Source organism: Candida pseudojiufengensis, assembly GCF_024610245.1.
Source record: "Candida pseudojiufengensis strain CBS 10847 chromosome Unknown scaffold3, whole genome shotgun sequence".
NCBI lineage: Eukaryota > Fungi > Ascomycota > Pichiomycetes > Serinales > Debaryomycetaceae > Lodderomyces > Lodderomyces pseudojiufengensis.
The window spans coordinates 364,794-378,549 of NW_026261523.1; the positions used below are offsets into that span (position 1 = coordinate 364,794).

A 13,756-nucleotide genomic window follows, 5' to 3' on the forward strand; every position below is an offset into this window, starting at 1 on the left:
ATAAAAATCAAAACTATTATTTTTATCTTGATTTTCAGTCTCATATACAAATTGCTTTTCATTAATAGTAGGATGACATCGATTGATTTTACCGCATTAGTTAAGGAACAGAATTATCCAGATTGGATCCATACCCCACAAAATGTTAAGGATATAGCTAAAGAATTGGCACAGGATCAAGTACAATTGTTTGACAATATTGCCAAACAAATAGATAATCCTACTATTGACAACGTCATGAAGCCATTTGCCAAGTTTTCAAATGAAAATAGTTTTTTGGAAAATCAAATCACATTTTATCAACACGTATCAGATAATAAAGAATTGAGAGATGCATCTACCGAAGCAGAAGAACTTCTCGATAAGACATCGATTGAGCAATGGTCAAGATTGGATGTATTTCAGGTATTTGAAAAATTGAATGAATCAGTCAAAAATGACGCTCTAGTAGATCCAGAAACTAAACGTTACTTAACCAAAATATTAATTTCATTTAAAAGAAATGGTTTAGCATTACCTTCGGACCAAAGAGAAATTGTCAAAAAATTACAAGTTGAATTAAGTAATTTGAAATTACAATTCGCTAAAAACTTGGGTGAAGACAAAGGTTATATCCTTTTTTCCGAGGATGAATTAGAAGGTATTCCAAAAGATGTAATCAGTCAATATGAAAAAATTGAAGAAGATGGGAAAACAAAATTGAAAGTTACTTTCAAATATCCAGATATTCTTCCTGTTTTTCGTCATGCTTCAAATTCCAACACTCGAAAACTTGCGAATCTTGCATATGGTAATAGAGTTTCGGAAAATGATGAAATTTTGGACAAAATAATAAGAATAAGGTATGACATTGCAAAAGAATTAGGTTACGATACATTTTCAGATTACGTTTTAGAAGAAAGAATGGCAAAAAGAAAAGAAACCGTTCTTGATTTTTTGGATGATTTGAGAACAAAATTGGATCCAGTAGCTGAAAATGATTTGAAGGAATTAAAAAAATTGAAAAAACAAGATTTTGTAAACAGAGGTTTGAAAGAAGAAGATGACTTCTACGCTTGGGATTTCAACTACTATAATGAGAAATTGTTGGAAGATAAATATCAGGTTGATAACACTAAAGTAGCAGAATACTTCCCACTTCAATCAACAATCGATAAAATGCTTCAATTTTATGAAAAAATATTTGACATCAAATTTGTTAAATTAACACCTCCTAAAAATCAAATATGGCATGAAGATGTTCAACAATATTCTATTTTTCAAGGTGTGACTTCGGGCAAATTGGAACATATAGGAGCTATTTACTTTGATTTACATCCTAGAGAAGGCAAATACGGCCATGCTGCTAATTTCGGCTTGGGACCGGGTTTTGAAGAAAGTAATGGAGATCGTCATACTCCTGTTACTGCGTTAGTTTGTAATTTCACCAAACCAACTAAGGAGAAACCATCATTATTAAAACATAATGAAGTTGTAACTTTTTTCCATGAATTGGGTCATGGTATTCATAATATCTTATCGCAAACCAAATATGCAAGATTCCATGGTACTTCAGTGGAAAGAGATTTTGTGGAAACACCTTCACAAATGTTGGAATATTGGTGTTGGTCAAAGAACGAGATCAAAGCTTTGTCATCTCATTATGAAACTGGTGAACCAATGAATGATGAATTGATTTCACAATTGGTCAAAACCAAGCACATCAACACTGGTTTATTTAATTTACGTCAATTATTTTTTGGTATCTTCGATATGAAATTACACACAATCAATAGTAGGGAACAACTTGACAAATTAGATCTATTAAAAACATGGAACGAATTAAAAGATAGTGTTACATTATTACCAAGTGATGATAATCCAACAAAAGGCTATGCTTCATTTGGACATATTGCTGGTGGGTATGAAAGTGGTTATTACGGATACTTATATTCGTTAGTCTTTGCTGCTGACATATATCATACATTATTTAAGGAAGATCCAATGAATACTGAAAATGGTATTAGGTACAGAGATATAATCTTGAAAAGAGGTGGATCTAGGGAAATTATGGATAATTTGGAGGAATTGCTAGGTAGAAAACCAAATTCAGATGCTTTTTTAAAAGAGACATTTGGTTGAATTAGAGTTAGGAGTTAACAATTAAAAGTTTATACGAGTTTGAAATTTAAAGAAATGCATAATATGATCAGTGCTCGTTTATTATTATTGAACTCTTGTCTGTAATGCATAAAAACTCGTATTACATCGTGTTCAAGTATTCATTAATCGTCATTATTATTTAGACAAAACTCTATAGACTTGTATAATGTCTGTCTGTCTTCTTCGTTAAAAACCCATAATCCAAAAATTTCTCCCATTAAATTTCTAACAATTATCAAATTATCATTTAGTTCAACATCCATCTCCAGTATTTCGGAATCGTCAATACCATTAGGTAGATACTGTTTACTAACTTTTGTAGGAATCAAACCTATCGAAAAGCAATCTGGATTATTTCTATTCAACAAAATTAGACCGTAAGTGAATAATTCTTGATAATCAGTGATTGAAATTGTTTGTGAAAATGATCCTAGACTTCTGGCATATAATGCTAATGACCCTTGATAGTCAGTTTTATTCCATTCTTCGGTTTCTTCGTTGAATCTATAAACCACACAATGCGAGGTAGAACATATTAATTGCTTGATAGCCGGGTCGTATCGACTAATTACGTTAAAATTTAGCGTATTTGAATATAACTTTAATGCCTCATCTCGAGATATCTGCTCCTCGTTTATTTCAGTGTTATTCCGTACTTTGACTGACATTTTATGATGTAATATTGTTGAAGCTATACTGCTATACTACTAAACTAAGAATGAATACCTAAAATATTTTTGCGAACTGCGTGAAACTTAGTTTCAATCAGATTGAAATTTTAAGGGGGTCCTTCATGGATGATTAAGCAAAAAAAGGTCAACAGTGTTCCGTCATTGAGTACCTCTGTCTAAGCCAATTGAAATTTTTATTGTCTCTCAAAGTTTTATCTCCCTTCCGTTGCGGACTATCTAAACGTGGAGAATAGGATGTTGATTCTAGAATTTTATTTGACTGGTTTGTATACATAACTATTTAAATTTTAGGGGGGTTTATATTTTCGAAAGCAATTGAATCAATAAAACACATGACTGTGTAACCAACTTCTTTTCCCTTAAATACCTGACCTAATCGAATAAAAATGCAATCATTTACTAAATCTGTTTTTAGATTACCAATCCATCAATCATTAAAATCATTTAACAGAATGTATGCATCAGTAGGTGATAAGATTCCATCAACAGTTGTTCATGAAAACTCTCCTGGAAATGATGTCAATTTAGCTAATGAAACCGCCAAGGGTAAATCTATTTTAGTAGGAGTTCCAGGAGCTTTCAGTCCAGGGTGTAGTCAGAGTCACATTCCTGGCTATATTAAGAATGCAGATGCCTTCAAAAATAAAGGGTATGATCAAATTTTTGTATTAGCAGTTAATGATCCATTTGTAACTAAAGCTTGGGGTGAAGAATTGACTTCAAAGAATGGTAAAAGCTCAATTAGATTTTTAGCAGATAGCACCGGTGCTTTTGCTAAAGACCTTGGTGTGTTATTTGATGCAACTAAAGTCTTTGGTAATGACAGATCAAAGAGATACGCTTTAGTAGTTGAGGATGGTAAAATCACCGAATCATTTGTTGAACCAGATAATACATCAGTCGATAAATCAGAAGCTAGTAAAGTTTTAGAGAGTTTGAAATAAAATAGTTATTCAATTGAAAGTTACAAATCAAATTTTTTAGAACGGCTTCGTTTTTTATCGGATTGTTTCTTCTTGTTGAACTTTTTACGCTCCTTAAAATCCTCTTGTAACATATCCCATTTTAATTTATCTTCCTCTTTTACTTCGGGTGCAAAATATATAGTTGACTTAATTTCTTCAAGTAGCCTTCGAAAACATTCCTCAGTGTTTTCATCTCTGTTTCTACTGGAGTCACATTGTATGACTAAACCTCTCAGTTTAGTCTCATACCGTATTGGCAGGGATTGCAACTGTTCAAGTATTGGTGATGGAATCCAATAACAAATTGTAGGATTTAGCCACATTCCAGATTGTAACGATATTGTGGCTTTTGAAGATGTCTTATTCACTTTTTGTCCTCCAGGTCCAGATGAACGACTGTAAGTTATTTCAAATAAATGTTTTGGAATAATTGAAGTATCTACAGTCTGAAGCCATATTTTGGATTTTTGTATAGCTTCACTTGAAACCACTTCTGCGTCACTGCTTAAAAGCCTAATTGATCGTAGGATTATGCTAACATGTTTTATCCATAGGTTATATCTTGGTTTCAAGAATAACATTTTTGAAGTTTTTCCTGTTTTGCATATTTACGAAATTTTATATTTTTCAGCCAAATCCAAACTGGAAAGTATAAAGTAATAAACATCAATAAACATCAATATGACTGATATACTACGGAAAAAGTCAGAGGACTTTTACAAACTCATCAAGAAGGTGGTTGCAAATGTTGAACTTTCGAACTTGTCAGGAGAATCATCAAATTTCAAAAAATTTAACAAATTCAAAACCCAATTGAATAGGATCCTAAAAAATGATGGCAGTTTGCGTTTACCTCAAAGTCAAGACAATGAAATAGCGGAAGAGCATGTTGTTAATGAGATTGAAAAATATAACACACAGTTAGATTCCTCTTTTGATGAATTTATTGTTACCACAGGTTCACAAAAATTTATTCAATCAATAATACACGATTATGTGGAAGATGAAGATAAAGATCAATCGCATTTTCACCAACAACTTGATACTGTATTGGACTTTACATTATGGTTAGCAATTGACCTTGAATTGCCAGTGAAATCCTCATATTACCAAAATTTACTATTTATTCTGAGTCAATTAATATCATTATCAGTTGGTGAACTCTCATTGTTTTGGACATATTTAGAGTCTAGAATGGCCATGATTAAAAATAAATTGTTTACAGGAACCACTAGCGAAAGAATGTATATTTTAGAACTCGGAAATTTTTTGACTGACTATTTCCAAACCTCTGGTTATGGAGACAAAACCAATTCGATTGAAAAAGATACAAATAACGATATAATTCAAGCAAGGGTTAGGACGCTAATGACAAATTTATTAGAGTTTGAAGATCTGACAGGAAGAAACAAATATTTCAGATTTGGCAATAGGATTACACCTAAAATTACAATGAAAGATAAATTTTTGAGTGATGTCATGGATATTCAAAAAATATTTAATGACCCAATCTTTTATATGAAAAAGGAAAACTATAAAGACCTTCATAAGATGTCTGACAAAATACATGCTGTTTATGATGTTTTGTTGAAGGAATACAAAAGTTATAGAGCTAAACTTAATGAGCCTGACCAATTTACTAAGAAGCCAAAAGTACTTGAATCGGAAGCTAGGTATTTGTGCAAAAAATTTGAATCCAAAAAATACGTTCCGGAAACATATATTGGAGCAGTTGCAGAAAATCATAAGGCAGATGTTGATTTTTTGTTCAATCAATTGGAGTCACCGAAAATTAAATTGCTATACATTGCTCAAATTTTCATTCTTGCTGGACTTTATAGCGAATCCGCTCCCCAAACCAAAAGAGATTTTCTTCGAAGTATAGGAGCTCCAACAAATTCTAAACATTTAACTGATGAAACCGTTAATAATACCACCGCTAAAACTTTTTTCGAATTAAAAAAAGATATATCAAATAACTTAAGATTAGCAGATAGTCAAACAATGTTTTTGTTTCAAAGTTTACATTTCGGTGAGAAGTCATGGTGGGGATTATTATTAAAGGGGAAGGATCTGGATATTCAAAACATTTTTGCGGATAAAATGATAACTCCTGAGGAAGCAGAAAATATTCAAGAGAAGCATTTAAGTCTATATCCATACAAAAGCAAAAAGAATTTCAATACTTATATTACACCACAAGTTTCTAAGAAAATGAGAAAATCAAGGGGTTTAGAGAATTTAAGAAAAAGGGTTGATTTTGATGCAAAAAAGGCTGAAGAGGACAATATTCGTATTTCCGATCAATTGAATGATGAGGACTCCATGGAAGATAAAACTGAGTTAAAAGAAAAAAAGTCATCCAATTCATGGAAAATTTTGAGGAAAAGACGATATGATTTAGTGAATTGAGTTACAAAAAATGAAATCATTGTATCGTATTTTGACACTTATGGTCTGACTCTAATCTTGAAATTGCCATTAATTTATATACGTACGGGTACTTTGTAATTCCAATCCATGTTTTGGTTTTTCACTCTCTGAGTTAGAATCTGTGACACTCGTAATTGACGCGTCTCGTAATAAATTTTTAATTTTTTCCTAACTCTTTATCATTATCATTTTATATTATGCGTTTATGCTATAAAACCAACTAATATTTCAATTCAAAATTCAGTAAGGTTGCAATTCTCAAAAGAAAACATTTGGCATAGCTTCAATTTTTTATGATCTGAAATAAATCGTTCATCAAATTTGCTAACTAAAGATATCAAATTTTTGGTTGCAAAATAATTCACATCAAACTCGTTAATGGCACCCGTAAGAAGATCATCCAGAAATAAAAATAAAACTACAACCAAATCCAATTCACCTAAAAAGCAAAATGTTCAAAATTCAAGTAAGAAAAAGTTTGGCAAAAAGAGCAAAAATACACCTTCAAAAATTGAGACCTCAACTACTATCAACGAGTCTGAATTAAATTCTTCTCCTATAAAAAGAGCTACAACTCCAACCAAAACATTTAATGAAACAAATAACTCAAATACCAATCCAAATAGTAAGGAAGTTGGTGGTTCCAAAAATAACCAATCGAATATCATATCTGTCACACCAACTAGGCTGAATCAGTACAAGGGCCCTGCACAAAATACAAGGAGAAAAAAATGTGTCCTATTCTCAGATGATTTAGTTTCGGATTTGCCAAGTTCTCCCGATCGATCTACGCCAAAAAGATCCATTTTAAAAGCGTGTGATATTAATCTAAAAACACAATTGACTGATCCTAATAATTCAACTTTATGGGAGAAATCAACTTTGAAACAACCACATGGACCTAAATATACTAATTTTTGGTGTCCTGGAACTATTGTTCAACTTCCCCCAAATTCGGATGAGTTACCCATGTTAGTTGAAGGATGCTTATCTGTACTTAGTGTAAAGACTTTTGATAAGAGATTTGAAGTTTATGCAACATTAAATTCCGTTTTAAAAACTAATTCTCGTGAAACTATATTCAATTTATTTACAAAATCAATGGAGATAAATCACGATGAATGCAAGTCAAAAGAATCAACATATCTTCAAAAGCTAGTATTCCATTTAATTCAAGACATTGATGAGATTGAAGATCAAATATTTAAATTTGATAATGAAAACAAGGAAAACACTTCTCCATCAAAAAATGATCCTTTTAGAGTCAGAATTATAAATCAAGCATTAAAATTATTAAATTGTTTCATGGTAGACCCGAATGTGAACTGTTTGATACTGATTGAAGATGCAGACTGGATCTATCGGCATGCAATATCAATGTTGACTCATCCTCGTATCTCAAAAACATTGGTTTCACCTTACTTATCAATAATAAAAGATTGTCATTTAAATGCCATGAAAAAACGGGAATTGTTTTCAAATAGTGAATTGATAGAAAAGATGTTGTTTGCATTAATGAATATGAACAGTTTTCCGAGTGCCACATTAGTATCTGAGAAACTACTATGTATTAAAAACTATATAATCAATTTTCCAAATTCTATGTCAAAAAACATTGGGCATTGGTTTGAGTCGGTACTTCTCAACCTTTGTAACATATCGCTGCCATTATATATGAAATGTTTGGGATTCAGCGTCAATTGTCTTATGGAAACTGCTAAAACCTTTTTAGACAACAATAATGTACAAATCTATATCAGAAAGTTATTATCATCAACAATATCTAATAACGTCAAATTTTTTTCAATAGATGAAGAATATTCACAAAATTTAAGTCAATTGAGCTCACAAAATATTAAACTCGTTGACTTCGTAAACTCGAAATTACAAAAATTATGTGACGAGGGACACCATAAATTGGCGTTGGACCTGTGGATGGCTTTAACTGTATTGATAGGAAATGGACAAACATCATTTGAAAAATGGTCTCAATTAAATTCGTGGTTAGTTGTTCCCCAAAGATGTCTCGAGAGTAAAGACCCTGCTATAATTGAATTGGTCCTAAACAGCTGGAAGGCAGTTAATTTTAACCTTTGTAAAGATGGGTTATTGTACATGAGGAAAGAGTTGGACCCCATATTGAGAGGACCTTTGAATAATGAGAAAAAAACTCGTATAAATCAAATAATGAAACCTAAAGTGGAATTGTTGACTCATGTTTTTCTTTGCATGGATGTACCTAATTTGCCAAGTAATATCATCAATTCACTTCATAATCTATTCCTTGGTATATTATACATGATAATAAATTCAAATGTTTTAAAAGTTTGGTCAAAGAATATACATCTATTGTGGGATAGAATCATTCAACCGGTATTCTTAAATTTTTATTTCAAAAAGAATTCATCAACCAATTACCTCAACTTGCTTGGGTTTAGAATTTTAGCAACATTGCTTAAGTTAGACCTTCGATCGCGTAAGACTTATAGTGACATAAATGTCTTAGCAACCGAAAACCTAACTTCGAATGACCTCACTCCACTTCCATCTAGATGGGTACATTCCCATTTTGACAAAATAATGCAGAATATATATTTGGTCTTTCTGTTAAAGAAATTAGAATTTGAAGATAAGTTATCTATGTTGATTATTTTTTTGAATACTTTAAGTCAAATTGTAAAAAAGGAGAGAGTCACGTCCACCACAACCTACGACTTGATAGATAACCTTCCATTGGTATTGTCTCAATTATTAAAAAATCATGATTTGATATGTACTGAACGAATTAAAGAAATAATAATAGAGCTTCAAAATACTTTCAAAACTAAGGATTTATTGTCTAGAGGTCCTGATGAAAATCTTGACGTTTATTTCACCATCTTGAGTAATAGCAAGATGAAGTTCGATGAAGAATCTAAGCATATATATGCAACCATTTTAAAGTCATTAGATTTTACAAAAACTTTGATATTTATATGCAATATTGTTAAAAGTGATATTTTTGAGGACTCATTAAAACTGTTTCTTATTGCACATTTAAGTCAATTAAATCTTGAAATTAGTCGTACCACCGTAATTTGCTACGGCGAAATTTGTCAATTTGTTAAAACTGGCTATCATATTTTTGTCAAGAAACTTTTTCGATCTATACTTTCCACTAGCAATACTGAAGATATAACACTTCGATGGTTGGGTCTATTGAATATGCAACACTGGACATTGGAGACTTCTCAATATGCATTACTTTTATTCAGAGAATCATCGAATGAAGCATTTCTACGACTTTTCATCCCATTAATCACCAATCAGTTGGAATCATGGTACAATCCTACATTGCAATTTCTAATACTAAACGATTTTGCTGTTGTAATTTCTGAATTAAGGGATCAGATTTTTGACATTGGCTCTCGACAAGATGCAACCATTATTGGGGATATCTGTTTGATGTTAGAAAATTATTTAAAAAATAAGCTTGAAGAGCTGGAGATAAATTATGATTTAATAGATAAATTAGGATACAATTGCTTGAAGATTTTTAAAATGAATATTTCGTTTTTGAATGATCATTTACAAAATTTACCTTTGTTAAATCAAGAAATCAATACGCAAGTATCTGAAAGTTCTGATGGATCCCTAAATTTAGATAATTCGAAGCATTCATTATCGGAATTGGCCATTTCAATTCCTTCTGTAATTTATAAAGATATCACACAACAACATATACATCAACCAACCCAAGAAGAATCAAATGGACAATTACTTCAAGAAAATTCTACTGATTCTTCAGGATTTAGTGAAGTAGAAAATAGAGAAACAGCTACTACTGGAAAGGAAAGTACTACAAAGTCATCTGTACCACATTTAGACCAAGATCATGATATGATGATGGATGAACTTGCAGAATCTGAAAATATTAGCTCCAACTCTTCATCATTTCCGACATTGAAAACCACTAAAGCAGAAGCTTCGGCTTCAGAACTGATTGAAACGGCAGTAGATGATCTGAATATCAAAATACCACCAAATACAGCCAAAGTTACGAATGATGTTGAATCTAGAGAAGAAACCATTTCAGAGTCAGAAAGCACGTTCATTACACAAAGGAATGACTGTTCGTTGATGCCTCAATCAAAAGAAGATACCATTGCAAACACATCATCCATCGATGTCAATGGAGAAGAAAAGAATAATAAAATTCCAGAATTAGAAAAGGTTTTACCTGATTCTATTGAATCCGTCAACTCATCTAATGGACAGTATAATACGGCCGAATTAGTTAGACTTTTGGATTTAAAATCTTACAATGAACTTTCGCTTTTAAGTAATGAGGAAAAATATGAAATCGAAACAAAATTACTTAATTTCATGTTAAAATTGAGGAATATCAAATCATAAATCGAAATCATTATTGCAGTAACTTTTTATGTCCATTACAATTTTCATTTTTAGCTTTATTTGGTGATCTTCATTATCTTGCATATATCTACAAAAAAGTAATAAATACTTATTCTTGTAAGTTACATCTGAAGACCAATTCCTCTTATTCTATCGTTTTTACCCTAAATATGAGACAGGAGGAAAAGAAAGACTACATTTCCATTGATGGTAAATGAAATCTAACTCACCTCGAAGTATAAATATCTTGGCCTCTTTAAAGTTTGAATGATTGCAAATAGTTGTTTCTCTTATTTTGTTTGTTGATGCGATATCTCATTTTAATAGATCGTGATTATTATCATTATTTTTTTTCCTTCTTTAAACTTCTTTTAGGCGTCAGATCATTAACTAACAAATGTCATTGAAATTACCTCAAGCACCCAATTCAGGTCTTTTCAAGAATGGGTATTCATCATATTCAAATGCTGATGGTGCAATTATTAGAAATATAGAAGCAGTTAGAGAAATTGCTTCTATATTATTAACATCAATGGGTCCAAGTGGAAGAAATAAAATTATTGTAAATAAATTAGGTAAAAAATTTATAACCAATGATGCAGCTACAATGTTAAATGAATTAGAAATTGTTCATCCAGTTGTTAAAATATTAATTCAAGCTTCAAAACAACAAGAATTTGAAATGGGTGATAATACAAATTTAGTAATTATATTAACTGGAGAATTTTTAAATATTGCAGAAAAATTATTAAATTTAGGATTAAATGTTACTGAAATTATTCAAGGTTTTAATTTAGCTAATAAATTCGTTATGGAAACTTTAAAAGATTTAGTTGTCGATAAAGTTGAAAATTTTGAAAATGATTTATTAAAAGCTATAAAACCTGTTATATCTGCAAAACAATTTGGAGTTGAAGATATTATTTCAAACTTAGTAGTTGAAGCAGTCAAATTAATTATAAATCCTAAAAATCCTTTAAGTTTTAATGTTGATGGTATAAGAGTAGTTAAAATTATGGGAAGTTCTTTATCACAATCTGAAGTTGTAAAAGGTATGGTTTTTCCTCGTGAACCAGAAGGTTCAATCAAAAATGTTAAAGATTCAAAAGTTGTAGCGTTTACATGTCCAATTGATATATCAACAACTGAAACTAAAGGAACTGTATTATTACATAATGCACAAGAAATGCTTGATTTCACAAAAGGAGAAGAACAACAATTAGATCAAATGTGTAAAGAAATTTATGATTCTGGTGTAAAAGTAGTTGTTGCAGGTTCAAATGTTGGAGAATTAGCATTACATTATTTAAATAAATATGGAATTTTAGTATTAAAAGTACCAAGTAAATTTGATTTAAGAAGAATTTGTCAAGTATGTGGAGCTACTCCTTTACCAAGATTAGGTGCACCAATGCCTGAAGAAATGGGAGAAATTGATGTAGTTGAAACTAAGGAAATTGGAGGAGATAGAGTTACAGTTTTTAAACAAACTAATTCAAGTTCAAGAACAGCAACAATAGTTATAAGAGGAGCAACACAAAATAATTTAGATGATATTGAAAGAGCAATAGATGATGGAGTAAGTTCAATAAAGGGATTATTAAAAGATTCAAGATTATTACCTGGAGCAGGAGCTGTAGAAATAGAATTAATAAAACGTATTACACAATATGGAGAAACAACTCCTGGATTATTACAATTAGCAATAAAAAATTTTGCAAAAGCATTTGAAGTTATACCAAGAGTATTAGCAGAAACTTCAGGTTTTGATTCAACAGAAATAATAAGTAAATTACATGCAGCTCATTCAAATGATGATGGTTTAAAACAAGGTTTAAATATTGAAACTGGTGATATAGAAGATACAGGAATTTATGACATTTATGAAACTAAAAAATCAGCTATAGAATTAGCTGTTGAAGCTACAAATACTATATTATCAATAGATCAAATAATAATGGCTAAAAGAGCAGGAGGACCAGTAATGCCAAAACAACCAAGACCAGGAAATTGGGATCAAGATGATTAAAGATGATATATATATATATTGGAATTTATAATTAAATACTTTTACCAGCATTTATAAATTTTGTAATTTTAGTTAAATCTTTTGAACCATTTGTTTCAACACCTCCACTTACATCATATCCTAATATATTCGGTATATCTTTAGTTTCAATAACATTTTCAGGATTTAAACCACCTGCAAGTATAGATTTTGTAAAATTTAAATTATTTTTTATAAATTCCCAATCAATTTTTTTACCTTCACCACCTTCTTCAGAATCTAATAATTGTAAACTTAAAATTTTTTCATTCATAACGTAGTTACTATCATTTTTTAAAATTTCTAAATCTTTTGGTAATACATATCTTTTTATAACTCCAAATCCTAAATTTAAATAATCTTTTAAATTTTCATTTCCATGTAATTGAATAAAATCTAAATTTAAATTTTGGGCAATTTTTGAAACTTCTTCTGGTGATTGATTTTTAAAAACTCCCACTAAAAATGGTCCGTTTTCTATTAGTATATCTTTAATATATTCAAAATATTCTATAGGTGAATCAAATTCCTTCGTTGAATTCTTTATTTCTTCCAGGATTAAAGTTAATGATTTAGGTCGACCATGATTAACTAATTTTGAAATTTGTTTAGCTACTTCAGGTGGAATAGTTCTTGGTTTATTGGGGACTAATATACATCCTACTAGATCTGTTCCATGTATTATTGCTGTTTCTGCTGCTTCTAGTGTTTTAACTCCACATATTTTAACTAATTTCATTCTTTGACTGTTTAAATGAATTTCAAAACATTAATGAGAGTCATAATTTATTAGCGTTTCAGAATTTTTCAATTTGAGCTTCATGCTCAATTTTGTGTTACTAAAGGAAAGAACGTAATTATCTGATTTGAATAATGATACTGACATAACAAGCAAATCAAAAGAAATGGATAGAGAGAGGTATGAACTCGTTGACTCTGTTAAGCTATGTATCGAAATACTTACGAGGGGAAGATTACTTCAAGAATTGGTAATGACATCAATTCAAAAACTTTGATATAAGTGGTTTGACAGTAAAAAATTGTCAAATGTAAACCAAAGCTTTAGATCTCACTCTCAAATA

The 13,756-nt window shown here is 30.6% G+C and overlaps 8 protein-coding genes across 8 annotated transcripts; 5 read left to right on the plus strand and 3 right to left on the minus strand. All coding sequences in view use genetic code 12, as the record gives it.

The window, feature by feature from the left end:
• Nucleotides 1–72: 72 nt before the first annotated feature.
• Nucleotides 73–2,121, plus strand: PRD1 (metalloendopeptidase; the record flags this gene model as incomplete). The annotated part of the gene is made up of 1 exon (XM_051760894.1): nt 73–2,121. One exon carries the CDS (start codon nt 73–75, stop codon nt 2,119–2,121), a length of 2,049 nt encoding a protein of 682 aa, XP_051616551.1.
• Nucleotides 2,122–2,264: 143 nt separating this feature from the next.
• On the minus strand, nt 2,265–2,810 carry KGF55_000607 (uncharacterized protein; the record flags this gene model as incomplete). The annotated part of the gene is made up of 1 exon (XM_051760896.1): nt 2,265–2,810. One exon carries the CDS (start codon nt 2,808–2,810, stop codon nt 2,265–2,267), a length of 546 nt encoding a protein of 181 aa, XP_051616552.1.
• Nucleotides 2,811–3,220: 410 nt separating this feature from the next.
• Nucleotides 3,221–3,778, plus strand: TRP99 (Trp99p; the record flags this gene model as incomplete). Its single annotated transcript, XM_051760897.1, has 1 exon — nt 3,221–3,778. One exon carries the CDS (start codon nt 3,221–3,223, stop codon nt 3,776–3,778), a length of 558 nt encoding a protein of 185 aa, XP_051616553.1.
• A 20-nt stretch (nt 3,779–3,798) lies between these two features.
• Nucleotides 3,799–4,380, minus strand: KGF55_000609 (uncharacterized protein; the record flags this gene model as incomplete). Its single annotated transcript, XM_051760898.1, has 1 exon — nt 3,799–4,380. The coding sequence occupies one exon, from the start codon at nt 4,378–4,380 to the stop codon at nt 3,799–3,801; it is 582 nt and encodes a 193-aa protein (XP_051616554.1).
• Nucleotides 4,381–4,480: 100 nt separating this feature from the next.
• On the plus strand, nt 4,481–6,211 carry KGF55_000610 (uncharacterized protein; the record flags this gene model as incomplete). Its single annotated transcript, XM_051760899.1, has 1 exon — nt 4,481–6,211. The coding sequence occupies one exon, from the start codon at nt 4,481–4,483 to the stop codon at nt 6,209–6,211; it is 1,731 nt and encodes a 576-aa protein (XP_051616555.1).
• A 399-nt stretch (nt 6,212–6,610) lies between these two features.
• On the plus strand, nt 6,611–10,627 carry KGF55_000611 (DNA-binding protein; the record flags this gene model as incomplete). Its single annotated transcript, XM_051760900.1, has 1 exon — nt 6,611–10,627. The coding sequence occupies one exon, from the start codon at nt 6,611–6,613 to the stop codon at nt 10,625–10,627; it is 4,017 nt and encodes a 1,338-aa protein (XP_051616556.1).
• A 397-nt stretch (nt 10,628–11,024) lies between these two features.
• On the plus strand, nt 11,025–12,656 carry CCT8 (chaperonin-containing T-complex subunit; the record flags this gene model as incomplete). The annotated part of the gene is made up of 1 exon (XM_051760901.1): nt 11,025–12,656. One exon carries the CDS (start codon nt 11,025–11,027, stop codon nt 12,654–12,656), a length of 1,632 nt encoding a protein of 543 aa, XP_051616557.1.
• Nucleotides 12,657–12,687: 31 nt separating this feature from the next.
• On the minus strand, nt 12,688–13,413 carry TRP1 (phosphoribosylanthranilate isomerase; the record flags this gene model as incomplete). Its single annotated transcript, XM_051760902.1, has 1 exon — nt 12,688–13,413. One exon carries the CDS (start codon nt 13,411–13,413, stop codon nt 12,688–12,690), a length of 726 nt encoding a protein of 241 aa, XP_051616558.1.
• Between the last annotated feature and the right edge of the window lie 343 nt (nt 13,414–13,756).